Source organism: Chelon labrosus, assembly GCF_963514085.1.
Source record: "Chelon labrosus genome assembly, chromosome: 1".
NCBI classification, from domain to species: domain Eukaryota; kingdom Metazoa; phylum Chordata; class Actinopteri; order Mugiliformes; family Mugilidae; genus Chelon; species Chelon labrosus.
In genome coordinates this window covers 20726367-20748164 of record NC_140337.1, presented here as the reverse complement: position 1 = coordinate 20748164, position 21798 = coordinate 20726367, and the positions used below count along the sequence as shown (strand labels likewise).

Sequence of the window (21798 nt, the reverse complement as noted above, 5' to 3'; positions counted from 1 at the left end):
TGGCAGTGGATGCAGAGGGGGAGCCTAATCTGCTTGTTTATAAGGAAGTGAGAAATCTGAAGCTGCATCATACTGTATTTGCCACTACCGCAAGAGGAAAGTGATCAGGCAGCATGAGAGTCCTCGTCGTCCTGCTTGTGTGCCTGCCAGCGGCCTGTCTGGCTCAGAGACCAAAACCATGCAGTAAGTACAACGCACGGCTTTAAGTGTTTACGGAGCTTTCTTCCAAGGGCTGCAGCCAACCTTTTGCTCCAGGAATATGCAAAGAAAGTTACCAGCGTAGCACTATCTGAGAAGCAAAATGCTCCAGAGGTCCATTAGGATTAAAAGCATTCCTTTGATTTTAACAGGATCGCCGCCACTGCTGTCTGGGAGCCTCTCTGTGGTAAGTGTAAAGCCCCCTCTGTGATAAATAGAAGGCTTGCATTCACCATAGATAATTTATCAGTAAAAATGTATATATATATTATATATCACAGACCTCCACAAATGGGAAACTGATGGCCTTTGCTAAGTACAGTTATGATGCACTGGGAAAGCGGATCCGCCTCAGAGAGTTTGGAACTTATAACAATAAGTCCTACCACCTTGACGCCCTTCTGCTCTACAGACAGGTAAAGGCAACTTAGCAGTGGTATCTACTGTCGGCGGTGGTATGCACAACACAAACTGCTGCATAACGCCGTCCCGTCCTCTCCTCTAGGGTGTTATGTACAAGATAAACTACAGGAACCACACATGCTGCAAGAAGCATCTGAGTGTAGACTTCCACCCGCTGGCAATCCCCAAGAATGCTTCCCTGCTCGGTCAGGTCGTGCTGGGCAGCTCCTCTGGTCCAGGACAGGGGGTCCTGGTCAATTCTTGGGTCGGCGAGATGCACCTGAAAAAGGGGACAGGTACGGTAAGAGGAAGCGAGGCGCAGAAACACACAGAAAAATCACAGTGAGCACCGCAGCGCATGACTTCCTGTGATTCTTCTGCCAAAACCTCGCGCTCGTATTTTTAAGTTCATGAACCTGTTTGTCCAGTCGCGCTGCCTCAGCTGCCTCGTGATCCACTTCTGTTTCCCGCAGCAAAGTACATGAACACGGTCACGGAGTTCGGATGTATTCCTGTCAGCACTCTGTATCACACCGACGAGAGTGGATGGATGGTGACAAGGTCAGAGCATTTTTTTTTTTTTGAACGTATTACAAAACAATGATCACGCCCTGATGGATTATGCTGACTCACTGCCATAACTTATCACATGTCTAAATGGAGCGGAGCCACGATCAGAGGTATTAGTTAAATATGTGAGCAATGAGGACATTCGTCTTTAATTGACCTCAACGTCAACAAACAGAGAGAAACAACAAACAAACTGAATCAAAAAAAACAATCAGCCACAACATTATGACAGGAGAAGTAAATAACATTGATCATCTTGAGACAATTCAGTGTTCTGCTGGGAAACTTTTGGACCTGGCATTCATTCATATAGCTGTTACTTAGACTTGTAGCACCCACCTAGATCAGACCAGGCACCCCCACCCCATTGCAATGACACTCCTTGATGGCAGCAGGAGCATAAAAAAAAGAAAAACAAAAAAACATCAGCACAAGGTGTTGACCTGGCCTCCAAATTCACTAGATCCCAAACTGATCAAGTATCTGTGGGATGATCCACAGAGGCCCCTCCCCTCAACCCATAGGAATCAAAGGCCCCACACTAACACCACAGGACACCCTCAGAAGGACCATGTCCATTCTCTGATGAGTCACAACTGTTTTGGAGGCACAAAGGAGACCTGCACAATATTAGGAAGGTGGTCATAATGTTATGCTTGATCAGTGTATCTTGCCTTCATATTTAGCATCCAAAGCCACAAATATTTTTTAGAGTAGCTTTAGAGTATTTCGTCTTTTAATTTAAATATTCCACCCCAGAATAAAACACAGCAGGGGGATGCCAGCAAGGCCTGAACCGGGAAATCTGCTTGGGGTAAATAATTAGCATCCTCAGATTTTCTGTCTCCCCGCCTCTCACTTCAGCTTCTTCAACAACGTCATCGGGCTGGTGGATCCCCAGCAGTTCATCCCGCCGAAGTTCTGCGGGGATGCCGAGCTGGAGCAAGAGGATGGGGAGGACCCGGCCACCTTCTTCAGCGTGTTTTGAAAGCTGCGCGTGATCCTTTGCGCGGAATTGTCGTTTTCTTTTCCAGCAATCATTGGGGAAACGAGCAGCTGTCTTTTTTTTTTTATTGAAATCAGTTAAATCAAATTGAATTTAAACATGTTGTGGGGTTTAATACTCTGTATAATACAAACAAACTGAGGATCCCTGCAACAGAAACCCTTCACTGTGGGCCTTGTGAAAAATGATATATGTACCATATGATTTTACAGTCACAGTGGATGTGAAATGTTGGAATTTACTATTAAAATACCTGTATTATATGTTTTTTTTCTCCTTTCATTAACATATAAAAAGTTTAGTTTAAGAAAACAATATTTCAGACGAGGGATCACAGCCATGCTAGGGGCTCTGAGGCAATAGGGACAATTGGGGACATATAGGTGTCCTATTAGTCCAGAAAAACAAGCCGAAACAAGCTAAAACAAGGACAAGTAGGTTTTCTCGCTGACATTTTATCACTCATCCAAGCAGCTTCTTTAGTTCTGAACACATTTGAGGTGAAGATCTGATAAGCAAAGCAAAAAGCAGATTAAAAAGTCAGTCTTATTAAAATGTAGCCAATCCGAAAAGAGTGGAAAAGGATCTAACGGTTGACAAGTGTTTGATACTTCAGTAGTGTCAAGAGATTTATCCAAGGTGTGTCGTCTTAGTGAGTTAAGGAAGGATTTAATTAACTATAAAGGATAAAGATACGCATTAAATAACACAAGGGGCTGCTCTGCGACGTCGTTAAAACGGAGAATCTGTCTCAGCGTCCCTGCAAGATCCCTGATTTCATTCGCCGCCGTGTGAAGAAAGACACCAGGACGGAACTTGGTAAGCTCCTCACAACAGTCCTCAAGGTCCTTCTTCTCGACAAGCGCTGAATGTGAGGCTCTTCTTAAAACTGAACAGCTGGAGGAAGCTTTTTTTTGACAGAAAAACAGCAGGATAACAGCTGCGTCAACCCAAGGGGAGCAGTGGGTGGCAACTGCACAGTAGAGGGGCGCAAAACTTCTTTCGGCCAGTCATGTTTTTCAGTAATAGGAATCCGTTTTTGGAACGACTTACCGACAGAACTAAAAACACAAACACAACTGAAAACATTTAACAGTAAGATAAAACACTGGCTGAAAGTAAATCAGGGTTGCGACCATTAAGACATGTGCGCACGCACGCACACACACACGCTCACACACACACATACACATACTCTATTGTCTATGTTTTACTGTACTGTCTGTGCTGATGCCTGGCTGTTCGCATAGGTGAGAGTTTGCGAGTGTTGGGTATCTGGGGACTGGGTCTTACGTGATGTGATGTTTTGTTGCCTGTGTTGTTGTGTGTGTGACTGGCTGCTCCCATAGGTGAGAGTTTGCGGGCGGCTAGGTATCTGGGGGTTGTATCGTATATGATTTGCTTTCTGTGTTATTGTATTGGCGTATGTTGTGACTGGTATGTTGTGGTTATTCTGTTGTGTATGGTTAGGATGTGAACACTAAAATTACCCTTGATGTTTTTTTGGTTTCTATGTGCATAGAGAGGTGTTTGTACACATATACTACACTTTTAGAATACTTTTAGACTACAACATGTTTATAGAAAGGTCTGACCAGGGACTGGGGTTGCAAATTAGCCAACTGGCTAGAAACCTTTTATGTAACACATCCACAGACATTGTTATGGCATTGACTGTGATAGCTATGTATGTAATAATGTGCGCTGCATTGTCCCTGATAAATAAGCTAATAATAATTTAAAAAAAAAGTAGAGGAGGTGCTAGAAAGGGAGAAAGATGCCTGGGCTGTAACGAATAGCCACTTCAAGTTATCACTCCTGACTTCTTTTTTTTAGCTGCTTTTTTACTTCTAACCCAGATGTGATTATCTTCCTATTCTGCAAGATATTCCGGGGTGTCGTAAAAAGTTTTTAGCCAAACATTTACACATGAACCTCATAAACCACCTCCAGAATATAGGTCAACATTTTAAAGTCGCCATAAAACAAACGGGAATCCCATTTGTTATTTATTCATTTCCTTTAACAAAGAGTTCAGTCTGCTCTTAACTGGTCAGCGCCAGTAGCCTGAGAAAGCATCGCCCACACACTGAGAGCCGAAGCTGGCAGTGCTGCTTGGTAACCAGAGATGAGTTAATTTCATTGGATATAAATTTAGTACACGGCCCCAAGTGCGGGAGGAGTCATCAACATTTTTTTCCATTTTCCAGGAAATGACAAACTCTAAAATACCATAAACAATGAACTTCTTTCTCACTATGAACCCACTTACTGGCATGTAGGTGATGATTTGCGATCGTGTAAAAGCAAATTTCGCATCAGGTTCAATTTCATGATGACATTAAAGGGCTATATGCTTTCTGAAGTCCCTTTTCTGACCTTCACCTGTACTCGGGGTGAAGTAATGGCCACCAGTTTCCATATTTGCATAGTTGAGGTTAAGCACCTTTTTGATCTGATATATTTATGTATGAATCATTTTTAACAGAACACCTTGCTGGCTATATTGGCAAATCTAATAACAGAGAACAACTCCCCCCCAAAAAATACATAATCTCCCGTATGTCTGCATAACTCGAGTGTATTTGTCTTTTATGCATCTTGAATATTTGCTCGTTCATTGACCTTTTTGCTTGCATGTGTCTGTCGGTTCTGTGCTGGGCTTTGCTGCCTTTTCCTTTGTGCTGCAACTTCTGCCCTGAATGAATTCTGCTCATGGGTGCTTGCACTTTGCTACAAAAGACGGGTTTACAAGCAAGATAAGGGCAAAAAAAGACTGGGGCAGAAAAGACAACGGCATTGTCGTAAATCCAGTAACTGCGTAAAACATCAACCTCCACTAAAGTTTCAATCTTTATGAGGCTGTTGTTGGCGGCACAGTGGTGTGATGGTTAGCACTGATGCCTCACAGCAAGAAGGTTCTGGGTTCGAATCCACTCCGGCTGTGGGTGTGAGTGTGAATGGTTGTCTGTCTCTCTGTGTTAGCCCTGAGATAGACCTGTCCAGGGTGTACCCCGTCTCTCGCCCAAGGACAGCCGGGATAGGCTCCAGCACCCCCCACGACCCTTCACAGGACAAGCGGTTACAGAAGATGAATGAATGAATGTTTTCTAAATAGACAAGTGTACGTGAAGCAAGTGAAAATGAAGTGAATGCTTTGTTGGTATTCTCCAAATTGGGTGAAGCGATACCACTCCTCTGACCACTAGATGGCACTGGATGACAAGTCATGAACATCTTGGAGCTCTCACCTTTAACCACTGATTTACAGTTAATGGGTGCAGATGATGCCCCTCACACTTTAGTCAAATAAAGTAAAGCAGCATGTGTGTGGTGTATGAATGAGCGAGCATTGCATAAATACGTATTTCACTTAAATTTATACCAGGGCTCAGATTTACAAGTATGTTTTGGAATGACGACATTTACAATTGTGTTGAATACTGTACTTATTTATTGTGAATGGTTGTCTGTCTCTTTGTGTTAGCCCTGTGATAGACTGGAGACCTGTCCAGGGTGTACCCCGCCTTTTGCCCAGTGATAGCTGGGATAGGCTCCAGCAGACCCCATGACCCCTTCACAGAATGAATGAATGAATGTACTTATTAGGGATGCACCGAAATGAAAAATCTTGGCATGAAACCGAAAACCGAAAATGAGGACCCAAGGCCGAAAAATCGAAACCGAAACACAGAAAGAAATTATTATGGCGACTATTAGTACCATTGCATTCATGGCTATGACTCTGTACTACCCTCACTAAAATCAAGGCATTGCAATTTCATAAATGAATAGTAATGTTTCAAAGAATAAATCAATTACAAAATTATGAAAATATTTATTTAGCACATTCCAACAATGTACAATATATAATATAAAATAAAATTCTAAATAAAATGTTTAACTTGACTCCACTCATGTTGAATAATAACGGAGCAGAAGCTTTCACAGCTGGAAATCAGCATCGATCCACTGTGCAGTTAGACTGAGCATATTTGTTTTTATTTTCATTAAGAAAAATTGGTGCACTGCACCTTTAAAAAAAATAGCGCTGTCCCTTTAAGAAAGATGGTAGTCTCAATTGAAGTTGCGCACGGCTGTGGATGTGTGCTGCTGAACGGGCATGTCGCAATAAAAAGTGAAAGAAAAAAAAAGATTAACGTTTGTCTTGCTGTTTGTTTTGGAGGTAGAGCAGATAAATGATTAGACTAACATCTAAAACATTTAATTTTTCCATTGGCACGCCATCTGCCCGCACTGCCTTCGCGATCAACATACTGTGCACCCCTGCCTTGGCATCATCACCGCCGGGAAACTTTCTTGCTTGGATGTTTGGATTTAAGGGGTGATGGTGGGTCCTGAACCCAGACCAGTTGGGAACCACTGCTCGATGGGACAAAGGGAAGTCAACCCTTTTGGGACATATGGGTGTTCTCTTAGTCCAGAAAAACAAGATGAAACAAGTACAAGTTGCTTTAGCTTTGTGTATTTGGGTAAACCATGACCTGGATGACTGGGAGATCTTAGCCAAACATGTACACATGAACCTCAGAAACCACCTCCAGATTATAGGTAAACATTTTAAAGTCCCCATAAAACAAACAGGAATCCCATTTGTTTCCACCTATTTATTGATTTCCTTTAACAAAGAGTTCAGTCACTCCAAAAGGCAGATTTTGTTTTTCTGAAGCCATTCTGTTGTTTACTTGCTCTGGTGTTTTGGGTCGTGGTCCTGCTGCATCACCCACCTTCTACACAGTGTCATCTGACGTACAGACATTCTCACATTATCCTGAAGAATTGTCTGATATATTTGGAATTCATCTTCCCCTCAATGATTCCAAGTTGGCCAGGCCCTGATGCAGCAAAGCAGGCCCAAATCATGATGTTTGCTCCACTTTTTTCCACTTTTTTTTGAGTTGTTCTCAATAAAGACATGAAAGATCAAAAGAAATGTTGTGTTATTATTTTAGACACATTTTATTTGTCAATACCATTGACTTAGATGAAGATCAGATCACATTTTATGACAAATTTATTCAGAAAATCATGAAATTCCAAAAGGTTCACATCAGTTTTCTCGCCACTGTACATATTTAGCTTAGTTAAAATTGTGGCAGAACGGTGACGTGTGTCAGAAATGGAAGACTTTCAAATGAGAGGCGGTCATGGTTGAGACTTCATTCGAACGGCCGCCTCGGTCCATCCGTTCTGAAGAAGACCTGTAGACGAGAGGTGGACTTGCTGGAGTTTCTGGAGGACACGTCGATTCTCACTCGAAAAACCTTCCTCAACTCTTACCAAAGTGGAACTGAGGAAGACTTTCACATGAGGGGGTGACACAGCCGAGCAGCTTCTTCGTTTCTGCCTGGAGAGGGACTTAAGGAGGCTTTCGGGGGTGATATTATCAACATGGCTCAATATTTTCATCCACTAAATCAATGTCGGATTTTGATCAGGCCAGATTTAAACATATAATATCAGCCAGCTGAGTCACAGGGGGGCAGCCCACTATTATAAATACCTTTTACCTTGATTCTGACAGGGCTGCTGCACAACTGAGGACTCAAAGAAAATCTGGCAGTGGATGAAGAGGTGGAGCCTAATGCCTGTTTATAAGGAAGTGAGAACTCTGAAGCTGCATCATACTGCATTTGCCACTACTGCAAGAGGAAAGTGATCAGGCAGCATGAGAGTCCTTGTCGTCCTGCTCGTGTGCCTGCCAGCGGCCTGTCTGGCTCAGGCACCAAAACCATGCAGTAAGTACAACGCACGGCTTTAAGTGTTTACTGAGCTTTCTTCCAGGGCTGCAGCCAATGGTAGCACTATCTGTGAAGCAAAATGCTCCAAAGGTCCATTAGGATGAAAAGCATTGCTTTGATTTTAACAGCATCGCCGCCACTGCTGTCTGGAGGCTTCTCTGTGGTAAGTGTAAGCCACCTCTGACTGATTAATACATCTGAAGGCTCGCATTTGCCATAGATAATTTATCAGTAAAATTATATCACAGGTCTCAAATGCAAGAATGCCGGTCGTCGCTAGGTACAGTTATGATGCACTGGGAAAGCGCATCCGCCTCAGAGAGTTTGAATCTCTTGACAATAAGCCCTCCCACCATGACGTCCTTCTGCTCTACGGACAGGTAATGGCAACTTAGCAGTGGTATCTACTCTAGGCGGTGGTATGTGTGACCTGCACGTCACCTTCCCTTCTAGTAGGGTTCCTTTGATGCTGATCTTGGCTTAAGTATTTACAGTATTTCAATCTGGGGTTCTCTGAAATACTTCAGACCAAAGACCTCACAATTCGATACGATTACAGGTTTACTCAGGTTCCTGAAGTAGGTTCACTATTCACTAGGTTCGGGAAGGAGACTGGCAGTAGCAGACTCTACGAGGAGAGACATAAGACCTCCAACCCACACAACACACGCAACCACTGACTTAGTAGAAAAAAATGGAGAATGCATTTATGAAAATATCATAACAGCATATCATTTCTCAGATATCTCATATATACTGAAGTACCTCTTCAAAAGAACCAAAATTGTTTGAGCCAAATCTTAACTCAAAATACCATGAAAATAGGATAACACAAATTAATGGTTCACCCAAATTTGTAGTGATTAGCAATAAAAGAATATTCAATTCTCAGTGCTTCATACACAAGTGGACCAAAACACACTTATGTTTCAGTTATCAGTTCTATTCAGTTTCAGTTTTTTTCCCTTTCATTTTCAGTCTCTCTTGGCTTCAAGAACAAAAAAAAAAAAAAAAAGTACCAAAAAAAAAAAAAAAATAGAAAAAGTCTCCTCAGTTTGAGTTCCTTTGATTTGGTCCCTACCGTCCCTTGGACTGGCACAACGTACTCTTGTCAGCGTCCTGACAAGATGAAGGCATCCATAAAAGCGATGGCGATCTGGACCAGAAGACAAAGCAGCTCCCCGATGTCACAGATAGAATCGTCCATCAACAAAAACCAGCCTACACACAAGTGTGTAGAACAGTTAAAACACAGTCTGTATTTTCTGGTTTTCACTGTCCATTGTTTTAGAGTTACCAGAATAAAATTTGCGTAACACAGAATTAACTATAATAACATATGAACTAAATTATCTCTTTTACGTACACACACTTTTCAAATAACTCGTGCATCCAGTCAATTTATATGTTATAACCCACGCCTCAGTTTAAACACATTCAATTATACACGAACTGTCCCATGTGTTACAGTACAGTACAGTTAGCTTTGCACAGGGGTGTCAAACTCATTTTAGTTCAGGGGCCACATACAGACCAATAACACAATGTTTACCTATAAATAACGACAACTCCAAATGTTTCCCTTTGTTTTAGTGCAAAGAAGAGCATTATGAAAATGTTTACATTTAATGACTGGACATTTCTTAAGAAATATAAGTGCAATTTCTGTTTAGTTCTGGGTCTCAGTGTTGTGTTATGTCCACAACTCTCCTACTAAATCTGTGTGAACCCTAGGAATAGCAATTACTTTAAATGGAAAAATTGCAGTTAATGTCTTCAGTGTAATTTTTGCAATTCGCAAATTCATCCTGCGGGCCAGATTAGACCCTCTTGCGGGCCGGTTTTGGCCCCCGGACCGTATGTTTGACAGGTATGGCTTAGCGCTAGCCCGTAATGCAGCCGAGAGCAATTAGCGGCTAAAAAACGTAGCATCACCAGCTAAGTTTTTTTTTTTTTAAGTCCTCGTGTATTTCAAGGTAAAACAACACACCAGTAAATTATGTTGGAGCAACACTGATACTCTCACCAGGATACTCGGGTGATTAGAAGAAACACCCGCCGGAGTTTCTCAAGTGCTCGTCTATCCACAGCGACCCTGCAGCTTGCAGTAGTTTCCTTTCTGGCGATACACGAGTTCAGTTTTAACTTAATCTGAATCTTACTCTAAAATACTTACCGTATTTCACTGTTTTCAACAAAGACAACCACGTCTGCCTCTTCACGTATGCTACAGCATTGAGGGAAGACTCGATCCTCTCCGCACACAAGACGCTGCTAGCTGATAGCCTGCCTGTGATGCATTCATGGAACATTAGTAATTCACAGGGTTTACCGTTTTTTTGCATAAATTGTATTTAGGGGAATCTGTAACTGAAACCACAGAAACAAAACCCCCAAACCTGGGTCACATATGCACAACACAAACTGCTGCATAACGCCGTCCCGTCCTCTCCTCCAGAGTGTTATGTACAAGATAAACAACAGCAGCAAGACATGCAGCAAGAAGCCTCTGAGTGTTGACTTCCACCCGCTGGAGGTTCCCCAGAATGCTTTCCCGCTCGGTCCGGCCACGCTGGGCAGCTCCTCTGGTCCAGGACAGGGGCTCCAAATCAATAGTTGGATGGGCGAGATGCAGCTGAAAAACGAGACAGGTACAGTAAGAGGTTTCTTCTGATTCTTCTGTCAAAACATCGCTCTCGCATTTTTTAAGTTCGTGATCCACTTCTGTTTCCGCAGCAAGGTACTCGAGCTCTGTCACGGAGGTCGGATGTATTCCTGTCAGCAGTATGTTTTTCGACAAGAGTGGATTGATGGTAACAAGGTCAGAGCGTTTCTTTTTGAAAGAATTACAAAACAATGATCTCGCCCTGCTTGGCTGTGCTGACTCGCTGCCATAACTTATCACATGTCTGAATGGAGCGGAGCCATGATCAGAGGTATTAGTTAAATATGTGAGCTCCCGTTATGTGGAACCACTGAGGACATTCGTTTTTAATTGAGCTCAACAACGACAAAAAAAATTAATAAAAGAGAACGATCAGCCACAACATTATGACCGGAGAAGTAAATAACATTGACCATCTTGAGACAATTCAATGTTCTGCTGGGAAGCTTTTGGACCTGGCATTCATTCATGTGGACATGTAGCACCCACCTAGACCAGACCAGGCACCTCCACCTCATAGCAATGACACTCCTTGATGGCAGCAGCCATCCCCAGCAGGATGCAGCCTGACACAGGCACACACACAAAAACGGTTTAGGAACAACTCAAAAAACATGAACATCAGCACAAGGTGTTGACCTGGCCTCCAAATTCACTAGATCCCAAACAGATCAAGTATCTGTGGGATGATCCACAGAGGCCCCTCCCCTCAACCCATAGGAATCAAAGGCCCCCCCACTAACAACAGGACACCCTCAGAAGGCCCATGTCCATTCTCTGATGAGTCGCAGCAGTTTTGGAGGCACAAGGGAGACCTACACAATATTAAGAAGGTGGTCATAATGTCGTCATATTTAGCATTCTACAGCAAGAGAGATCATCTGAGTGTCAAAGCAACTTCAAAGTATATTTTTTACACTAACCCCAAAGCTTTAGAGTATTTTTTCCTTTAATTTAGATATTCCACCCCAGAATAAAACACAGCAGGGGGTTGCCAGCAAGGCCTGAATTAGCATCCTCAGATTTTCTGTCTCCCCGCCTCTCACTTCAGCTTCTTCAACAACGCCGTCGGGCAGGTGGATCCCCAGGAGTTCATCCCGCCGAAGTTCTGCGAGGACGCCGAGCTGGAGCAAGAGGATGGCGAGGACCCGGCCACCTTCTTCAGCGTGCTTTGAAAGCTGCACGTGATTCATTGCACAGAATTGTCGTTTTCTCTTCCAGCAATCATTGGGGAAACGAACAGCAGTCTTTTTTTTTTTTTTTTTTAAATCAAATTGAATTAATACATGTTGTGGGGTTTAACAGCCTGCATTGTATAATTTTTCTCCTTTCATTAACATATAAAGAGTTTAGTTTTAGAAAACAATATTTCAGACGAGGGATCACAGCCATGCTCGGGACTCTGAGGCAATAAAGACAACACCAGTACAATACTCTATGGGACAACAGGAGTGTCAGACCTTTTTGGACGTATGTGTGTTCTCTTGGCCCAGAAAAACAAGATGAAACGAGGACAAGTATGTTTTAGCTTTGTGTATTTGGGTAAACCATGACCTGGATGACTGAGAGATTTTAGCCAAACATGTACACATGAACCTCAGAAACCACCTCCAGATTAAAGGTCAACATTTTAAAGTCCACATAAAACAAACAGGAATCATATTTGTTTCCGCCTATTTATTGATTTCCTTTAACAAAGATTTTAGTCTGCTCTTACTGGTCGGCGCCAATAACCTGAAAAAGTATCGCCCATTCGCGTTCCAGCCGAGAACCAGAGATAAGTCCATTTCATTGGATATAAATTTAGTACACGCCCCCAAGTGCGGGAGGAGTCATCAACATATTTTCATTGTTTTGCGGTAAGTGACAAACTCTAAAATACCATAAACAATGAATTTCTTTCTCACTATGAACCCAGATACTGGCATGTAGGTGATGATTTGCGATCGTATAAAAGCAAATTTTGCATCAGGTTCAATTTCATGATGACATTAAAGGGCTACGTGCTTTCTGAAGTCCCTTTTTTGATCTCCGTTTCTTTCATATTATATTTTCTCTCTGCCACCTGTACTCGGGGTGAAGTAATGGCCACCAGTTTCCATATTTGCATAGTTGAGGTCAAGCACCTTTTTGATCTGATATATTTATGTATGAATCATTTTTAACAGAACACCTTGCTGGCTATATTGGCAAATCTAATAACAGAGAACAACTCCCCCCCAAAAAAATACATAATCTCCCGTATGTCTGCATAATTTGAGTGTATTTGTCCTTTATGCATCTTGAATATTTGCTCATTCATTGACATTTTTGCTTGCATGTGTCTGTCTGTTCTGTACTGGGCTTTGCTCCCTTTCCTTTGTGCTGCAGCTTCTGCTCAGAATGAATTCTGCTCATGGGTGTTTGCACTTTGCTACACAAGACGGGTTTACAAGCAAGATAAGGGCAAAAAAAGACTGGGGCAGAAAAGACAACGTCATTGTCGTAAATCCAGTAACTGCGTAAAACATCAACCTCCACTAAAGTTTCAATCTTTATGAGGCTGTTGTTGGCGGCACAGTGGTGTGATGGTTAGCACTGATGCCTCACAGCAAGAAGGTTCAGGGTTCGAATCCACTCCGGCTGTGGGTGTGAGTGTGAATGGTTGTCTGTCTCTCTGTGTTAGCCCTGAGACAGACTGGAGACCTGTCCAGGGTGTACCCCGCCTTTTGCCCAGTGACAGCTGGGATAGGCTCCAGCAGACCCCACGACCCTTCACAGGACAAGCAGTTACAGAAGAGGAATGAATGAACTTATTTAATATTATGACTGTCCAGAGGTAGACGTCGCTGCTATACAATACAGCGAGGAGTCACTTGGTAGCAGTAGTAACACACTCCTCTGAGCTCCCCAACCTCCTGCACTGCAACATCTGCCGCCATCGACCCCGGATCCCGCGCCGCCGTCTCCAGCCACAGCAGCCTGGCGTCAGGGTCCTCGTCTGAGAACTGGAGCAGGGACCCTGAACCCCGCAACACCTTCAAACACTGCTTCAGCACAAGGCCGGCCTTGCCTTTCCCCTCCTTGGACCTCAGCAGGGCGTCCGTGGTACCCTTGTCAACTATGAGGTCCACGCTGCCGGGGTCAAAGTGCTCGTCGAGCCGCGTGCAGTCCAGCTCTACAAACGCGAGCCGAGAGGAGAGGCTGTGGGGCTGAACGGCTTTGGCTTGAGCGTGTTCCCGCATTAGCCGCACGGCTATCGGGGAAATGTCTGCACAGGTGACACATACTGGAACAGGAGAGTGTCTGTAAATAGAGGGGCCCAACGCAGACGTGCCACAGCCCATATCCAAGACCTGGAGCGGAGCATCTGGACGGGACACAGTCTTTAAGAGGGGCATGACGAAGTCCCGGACAGAATCGAAACCGAAGAACCACTCGAAGTTTTTGAAGGTGGCCGTCGTCCCGCTGCTGGTCTCAGTGTAGAAGCGGTCCCAGGTGGCTTTCTTATCCATGTTTTCAATCAGTTCAGCTAGGTGTAAAAACAGATAAGTGAACATTAGTAGTAAAACATTGATTAAATGCCTTTAAATTTGACTTAATAAGTTCCTAGTTTATAAGAAAACTTATTTCTGACATCTGATAATACAAGGTGTTATTGTGTTAGCATACTGACACGTGTGTTTTATTATTTTGTAGGGGGTAATTGACAAATTCACCTGTATAATGCTATAAATATATATTTTAGTCCAACCTGTTGTCTTGCAATAAACAATACAAACCTTCCTGCCACTCAGAATATTAATTTTTTGCTTGGTACCTAATAAACTAAATAACAACAACAAAAAATGCTTCATAGTGCATCCAAAATAAAAATAAAAAAAACTTAAATTATAGTTTATCTGACCACTTGCACAAAAGTGCACTACAGATGCTAATAGCTAACCCTTTGGGGCTAGTTAGCTTAGTTTAGCAGGCTGTAGTGTCACCGTCACGAGCCACGCCGCTACAGAAACCTTCCAGTCAGTGTAGATTTATTTAATTGTATAATAATTCCTGGTTTGGACGTACTTGTGAGAGACGAATGGTGCCGCACACAAGCGGCAATCACTCTCACGCTGGACAAACTCAACGACTTTGAGAACGGAGACATCTTGGATTCGTTTTACACTCTTTGCACCCGAGCAGGAGCTCTCACTCCGACTATATTACGTGGTACCAAACGTGCCGAGTCTATGCTAAGATGCGTGCGCGAAAACGTTAAAGGAGAATAGCGTCTGCTGATGTAGTTGACGATCTTTGATTAGTTTCTGCCGCATTGACGCGACTGCGCATGTGCGAGTGCAAAGTGTAAACAAAAGTGCGGACACGCTTTTAAATAACCGTGCGACCAGCTAAATGTCTATTAAATGCGTCCAAGTATCCAGCAAATCTTTTTTTTAGATGTGTCTTAAATGATAGTATGATTATTAAAATCTTAGTTTACAGTTTATTTCAAGAAAATTCGTAGTTTAGCACTAGAATATGATTTTAATCTGTTTTAACTTTATTATTATTGCTTTTTAAATATTTATAGTGTTGGTTTAAGCAGTAAAAGATGTCACTGTAATTTTCCACTATTCTCCGACCTAAGGAAAAAAAAACGGCACCAGCAATAAGATGTAAATCGCTTTAATAAAACTCAATGAAACGCAGTGTAACAAAGGAAAAGAATCAAACATTAAGCAAGTAGATAACATTTACAACCACAAAAGAAAAAAAAAAACCTGTACAACTCTAAATGGCTGGAGTCACTTCTATTTTTTTTCCAAAGAATTCTTATTTATCCATTTTGTGATGGCTGAGGGTGAACTTGGGGATTTTTTTGGGGGGGGGGGAGGGTAAAGGAGACATGTAATGTGATCGTAACTTTTTTTTTTTATTATTTTAAATACATGAGTGTAATCCGATACACAGATGTACGCTTCATCAACGTGGCTGCTGAAGTTATTTTTGAATGCGCTGCTGTGGGGCACAGCAGGAGGAGGAGGAGGTGGAGGTGGAGGTGGAGGTGGTGGTGGTGGTGGGCTGTGGCCAGGAGTGTTATTTGTACAAGATGTCGTAATGGCCAGGTCTATAGAGGAGGAAGATGCGTGGGTCACCCCCTTCAGGGAAGACGTGGTGATTGACTGTTCCTCCCTCTCCTCTATCCATGTACTCCACCAGGATGGATACGTCCAGGGCCTGGGCTAAGGCGATGATGTGAATGTGGTCACTTTCTTTAGACATTGGCTCCACCTCCTTGAACAGGGGAAAAAATAAAAATAAATAAGAAGAAAGCACAGCAAGTGTGAGAAGACTGCAGCCTTTTTTTCGTTTCCATTTTACATTTCCCCTTCTTAGTGGCCAGACAAGCACAAGAAATTCACTAAGAATGGTTTCCAGACTTCAGGCAGAAATTGCACGAAAAGTATGCTTGGCAATTTTATTTAATTTATAATTATGCTGATTAGGGATGCACCTAAATGAAAATTCTTGTCCGAAACCGAAAAAATGAAAATGAAAAAGCCGAAAGACCGAAATAAATTATTATGACAATTATTAGTACCATTGCATTCAATTGCATAAATCAATATTAATGATCAACGTATTGGGCACCCCTGCACCATCACTGGGAAACTTCCTTGCTTGGATGTTTGGAGTTCAGGTGACATATTAAATGCAAATCGCTATCACTGGGAATTTATGTAACATTTATATAATACTTTACCGTAATTTCCGGACTATAAGCCGCTACTTTTGTCACTTGCTTTGGACCCTGCGGCTCATACAACGGATATATGGATTTATACAGCTAACGGTCACCAGGGGCGCACTATCATGGAAGCGCAAGAGCGAGACAGACAGTTCGCGCCAGGTAACGAGAGCAAAACAAACCAAGTGAGTCCAAATGCAGTACGAGAGCTGCTTTTAAGTTAAAGGCGATCGATCTGGCTGACTTTTCTGGTATAGTAGGCTGGTTATTTTGATACAGTAAACGGCCGTGTTACTGCACCTTTACTGCTGTGTTGGCTGTTTTCGAAAAAGATGCTGGTTATTTTGTTGAGCAGCCGGGTTACTGCACTTTTGCTGCCGTGTTACAGGCAAGCACTTTAAAAAACGAATTCAATTTAGCCATTTAACGTTATTGCCTCGTCAAGCGTTGTAAGCTTTGTTTTTTGTTATACTACGACTACGGTACTATGACTGCAGGAAGTGCGCTAGGAGCGCACCGTTGTATTATTTGTGCACTGCACGAATGCAGTTTGTAATGTTAAAGATGTGAAAGTTTGATCGATTGATTGATTGATAGATTTATTGTGTTTGTCAAATGTAAATAAATGGGACGCTTTGCGTTTCCAAACAGTCATTTCTGTCCCGACAATCCCCTCCGTGTTAGAAGAAACCCTTACGGTAATTAAACATTAAAACACCAGCGGCTTATAGTCCGGAAATTACGGTATATACTGAAATACGACCACACGGCAGACATGCCCGTGCTGGCTGCGGTTTTTGTTTGCGTCATCACAACATCCCGTTTCGGCCGCGTTGTTTCAGTGATAAAAGTCTTTCAGCCGAAAACCGAAAATGCACTTTTGGGCCATTTTCGGCGGCCGCATATTCGGTGCATCCCTAAAGCTGATATACTTAAGTGCTTGAAAATAGGAAACTGAAAAAAAAAACAGCAACTCCTTGACGCGCTTTTAACTGCATCTCGGTTGTTTCATTTCAAAACTAAATGATAGTGTCACTTCAGTATGTGTGTATATGCCCTTCCCTCCCCAGTCCACTGGCACTTTCGAAAGGTGGTTACTAAAGAGGGAAATGAGAGTAAGGCATATATACTTGCTGTTAAAAAACCTCACCTGCTGACAGAACTCCTTGACAGAGCGTCCTCCCTCTATGAAATGCTGAAAGAAGCCATGCTCCCGCTGCAAGAAGCCGGAGGTGAGCAGCCGCAGGTACACGACCACATAGTCGGACACGTTCTGGTCGTTGAAGGAGTTCAGCAGCTCCTGCAGGCTCGGCTGCTTCTCACATAGTTCGATCAGGTCCATGAACTAGGAGGAAATACATTAACTACATAATCAGAGACCTGAGATGTACGAGTCCAGCTTGTAAACCCACTATCCAGCTGGCTAAAACCAGTGTGTCCATCTGTTTTAGTTGACTAGCGCATCGTGTACTTTGGCAGATATCCATCTAAAGTTGGCAAGGCAACAGCTAAATAACATTTAGCTCCGATAACACACTTGACTCAAGAGGATCCATACAGTATATACAGACTGTAGAGTGTTATTTAAATCCTGAATTCTCCATCAATCAAGGAATGTTTGCAACAATCTTTAAACAAGCAACCGAAAAGAAATGCTATTGCTAGTGCAGGTCTGGTAGGACACTCACAGTGTTGTGGAAGTCTTCAATGGTAAACTCGGTGAAGCCTTCGTTAACCAGGTCCAGTTTACTTTTAGCTGCAACTGCTTTGAACCTGAAGACGTGGACAGACAGGAGAAGCAGACGAGTTACGTTAGAGGCAAACTGATCACATCTGCTTCCAGTTATTCTGTCTCCATGAGGAGACAAAGATAGACTTAAAAGACAGAAGTGTGATTTTGAGTCTAGACACTACAGGCTACCAAATGTACAAACAGCAACCACCGTGACACTCACTTCTGAAGTTCTTTGCTGTCATCGAGCAGAGACTCGAGATGCGCGAACCCAAAGGCTCTGTAGAAACAGTTTCCATCGGGCCGCGTCTTACGAATGTACGAGTATTTTTTGTGTAGGTCCTGAAACAAAACAAACAAACTGTATTGGGGAAAAGCAACAGACGGGCTTTAGATAAAATGACGCACTGTAGTAGAAATATGCCCACATGTGGGTGGCGGTAACCGCAGATCCGAGAGATGTGGTTTGACTGACCTTGATCTTGAGCTGATAAACCGTGTCCTCCTCAGCGTACTCTCTCTGCAGCACCGTCAGGTCCTGTCTGTCCGACACTAAAGGGTTACTGTTGGCAATCTACACACACACACACACACACACACACACACACACACAAACAGAGAATTTAAATCAGTGCATGCACTGTTGGCAGCCTAACTCACAACAGGTGTAGACCAGGTTTTCTGGTTACAGATCAACGTTACTGGAATGTTTTTAACTCCTGTAGTCAAAAGTTTCCCTTTTTCCTTTAAGAGAATCAAGTGCATATGGGATTTCCGCCCGTTTCCACACATCCGCTAAGATTTATAAAGTTTTGCATGAAACGACCGGAATCTGGAAACTTGCCGATCCAGCTGCAGAATAATGCCACGCCACCTCTGTGTACATCAGCCGTCAAAATTTAAATTTGACCTTAAAGAGCCAACAAAGAGGAATTTTTCTCACCTCCTGCTGAATCCTGTCCTGTTGAGCAATTATGGCCTCGTCGTACGCGAGGCAGTTCACTCCTGGAAGAGAAGGGTTCAGGAGTAGACGATCAGCGGCAGATCGACACACCACAAGGGACGGATGAGTTGTGTGAATATGTGGCACTTCTGATGAAGCAAATCAGGAAAGAAACTTGGGGGATGCAACAAATGAGTATAAAGCAAAGACTGTATATAAATATGGACGAAGTGTCCCCACTTCCTTGCGTCGGCCAAACTGACGCTATTTTTTTTTCGGGAATACGGCGGCGCCATCTTGCAACCTTGGAGCCAGAGTCTGACAGTACAGTCCGAGGGTGGAGCGATGAAACCGACGCACGTCCGCCAGACTCACTTGCGTTTTTGTTTAATTAATACTACGCTCTGCTTTACCGCCACGATTTACAAGGAAATGTTGGATTATACATAGTAGTTATTTTAAAAAAAATAGTTTTTACAACTCTCGCGGCCCCACGGGAACGCTTTACGGAACGGTTGTTATGGCAACTGGTGGTCGCCATTATGTTTCTACAGCGTCAAATAACTAACTAAAACGTAACTTATGCTAGAAACTGACACTTGAACGTGCATCAATATTATATTAACTACCTAAAATGACAGAAAACATAATTTTATCGTGTATTTTAGTGTTTTAGTTCGGCCCAAGCCCCGCCCACTAACATAGAGGGGGCGGAGCTTATGACCTATACTGCAGCCAGCCACCAGGGGGAGCTCTGCTCGCTTTGGCTTCACTTTAAGTAGCAGTCCATATTTATTTACAGTCTGTGGTATAAACATTGAAGTGTCATGAATTTGGAAGGTTAGTGCTGCTGATTTACTATACGGCAAATGCATTAAAAAACAAGACTATTAATTAAAAAGGGAAAAATAAGACATTATTTCATCTAGTCAGGATGCAAGTGTATGCAAAACACAAAAAAATGTTTTGTTGCAAGGACTGCTGCAGAAACTACCCACATCCTTGCACTTGTGTGTGTGTAATGGTGCAAATTAAGCAGTGTTACTATCCTTCACAATCAAATAATTAGTCAGAGCTTTTTAGTTGCACTCGTAAATCCGACCACGGTGTTTAAAGAGGTGCAGCTCCCACATGGCGGCGTGGTGCTGTCCTGTCTGTGACATTTTCTCTATTTTTTAGCCAAAGTATCTGCACCAGATCGTGCAAATGGTGTCAGTTATTTATTTTTACTTGTGGCTGTCAGATTCAGTGCACCCGTCTTCTTGACGTTTAAAGTCCAGAGGTGTTTTTGTTTCATCTGTTCCTGGTTGGAGAAACTACTGCCTACCTCGCGTAGAGACAGAAAGCAACGGGGAGCATTTATCGAAAAACATACTAAATTGTAAACTCCGCAGTGCAAATAAAGACACGTTTTTCTTTCAATTGGCTCTTAATGTGCCTTTAACACGAGAAACAGCGGACGCAAAGAGCCCGCAGGAGTCAGCGCTAACGTGAAAACAAATTAATCCACCGGCTACCGTCAGCCTAGCTAAACTCGGCTAGCTCGACCTGTGCGAAAACAAAACAAAATGTGGTCACGACGAAAAACGTCGCTTAAAAACGAGCCCCCGTGTTTAAAATCAAACACATGCTATCCGCGTTTCCTTGAGATAAAAACTCTCGGACTGTCACTTGTTGTTTCGCTGTCAGTTAGTAAACAAGCGTCTATTTTTTTTTTCTTTGTGTAGCAGTGGTAGCTAGCTAGCTAGCTAGCGTTAGCCAGGGAGCTATGGCCTCATCGCTGCATGTCAAGCCACCTCTCAACCGCGGAGGGGACAGCGGACAGCGGGGACAGCCCCAGCGGACACCCGTCCGGACGTGGAGCTCTATTTACAGGACACACGGCAGCGGTGCCGCGTGGATATTTTGACTCGTGTCTGTTTTCTCTCACCCTCCATCTCTTTCTGTGATGATTCCTGCTGCTCCTCCGCCATCTTAGCTGTCGACGTCTGTTTCCTCCTTCTGTGTGACCTCATTCATTACACACTTCCGAGCAGGGGCCCCAAACAGACTGAAATACGGTTATTTATTTAACTGTTTATTTATTAAAATAACTTTAATTGTCAGTGAATGTCACTCAGGTGCCGTTAACCTGTTTGCAACAGTTGAACTGTTATAGCTAGAGGGTTAAAAATATAGTTTGGGGCCCCTTGGGGAAAAAAAAGAGAGAAAGGGGGCCCCCAGATGGATACCCTTTGGCATTTGCAATGACAATCATCCCTTCTATCCCCTTTATGTCAGATTTTAGACTTGGGAGATAGCAGGGCACAATCGTTGCCTGTGGTAAATGGCTTTAAGTGGTTTTTATTTATGCAAATTTGATTGAAACTATCAAAAAATAAATAAATCTAAAAAAGAGCTTCGGTTATTTAACTGTTTATTTATTAAAACCCATGACAAAGCTTTAATTGTCAATGAATGTCACTCAGGTGCCGTTACCTGTTTGCAACAGTTGAACTGTTATAGCTAGAGGGTTAAAAATATACTGTGGGGCGCCTTTGGGTAAAAAGGAAGAGAAAGGGGGGCCCCAGATGGATACCCTTTGGCAATTGCAATGACAATCATCCCTTCTATCCCCTCTATGACAGATTTTGGACTTGGGAGACTTGAGCACGGCACAATCGTTGCCTGTGGTAAATGGCTTTAAGTTATTTTAATTATCCAAATTTGATTGAAACTATCAAAAAACGATCTGAAAGAGCTTTGATTATTTATTTAAGTGTTTATTTATTAAAATTCCATGACAAAGCTTCAATTGGCAATGAATG

General features: G+C 42.9%; 4 protein-coding genes across 5 annotated transcripts; 2 read left to right on the top strand and 2 right to left on the bottom strand.

Annotated features, from left to right (window-relative positions):
• The first annotated feature begins 59 nt into the window (after positions 1-59).
• Positions 60-2439, top strand: LOC311493422 (ependymin-like). Its single transcript, XM_084552070.1, has 6 exons — positions 60-183; positions 351-385; positions 480-614; positions 704-896; positions 1074-1161; positions 2035-2439. Exons 1-6 carry the CDS (start codon positions 114-116, stop codon positions 2156-2158), a joined length of 645 nt encoding a protein of 214 aa, XP_084408196.1. The 5' UTR covers positions 60-113; the 3' UTR covers positions 2159-2439.
• A 5762-nt stretch (positions 2440-8201) lies between these two features.
• Positions 8202-11778, top strand: LOC311491804 (ependymin-like; the record flags this gene model as incomplete). The annotated part of the gene is made up of 4 exons (XM_084549841.1): positions 8202-8318; positions 10397-10589; positions 10675-10759; positions 11655-11778. The coding sequence occupies 4 exons, from the start codon at positions 8202-8204 to the stop codon at positions 11776-11778; spliced, it is 519 nt and encodes a 172-aa protein (XP_084405967.1).
• A 352-nt stretch (positions 11779-12130) lies between these two features.
• Positions 12131-14863, bottom strand: cskmt (citrate synthase lysine methyltransferase). Its single transcript, XM_084552481.1, has 2 exons — positions 14654-14863; positions 12131-14114 (listed from the first exon to the last, which is right to left on the bottom strand). The coding sequence occupies exons 1-2, from the start codon at positions 14733-14735 to the stop codon at positions 13435-13437; spliced, it is 762 nt and encodes a 253-aa protein (XP_084408607.1). The 5' UTR covers positions 14736-14863; the 3' UTR covers positions 12131-13434.
• Positions 14864-15237: 374 nt separating this feature from the next.
• Positions 15238-21006, bottom strand: otub1b (OTU deubiquitinase, ubiquitin aldehyde binding 1b; the record flags this gene model as incomplete). Of its 2 annotated transcripts, none has more annotated exons than XM_084543866.1 (7): positions 15238-15862; positions 17467-17661; positions 18005-18089; positions 18272-18390; positions 18524-18622; positions 18992-19053; positions 20922-21006. In XM_084543866.1, 7 exons carry the CDS (start codon positions 21004-21006, stop codon positions 15665-15667), a joined length of 843 nt encoding a protein of 280 aa, XP_084399992.1. In that variant the 3' UTR covers positions 15238-15664. The 2 variants fall into 2 exon arrangements, with proteins under 2 accessions (XP_084399992.1, XP_084399991.1); XM_084543865.1 differs by having other exon boundaries at positions 18992-19140; positions 20922-20984.
• Between the last annotated feature and the right edge of the window lie 792 nt (positions 21007-21798).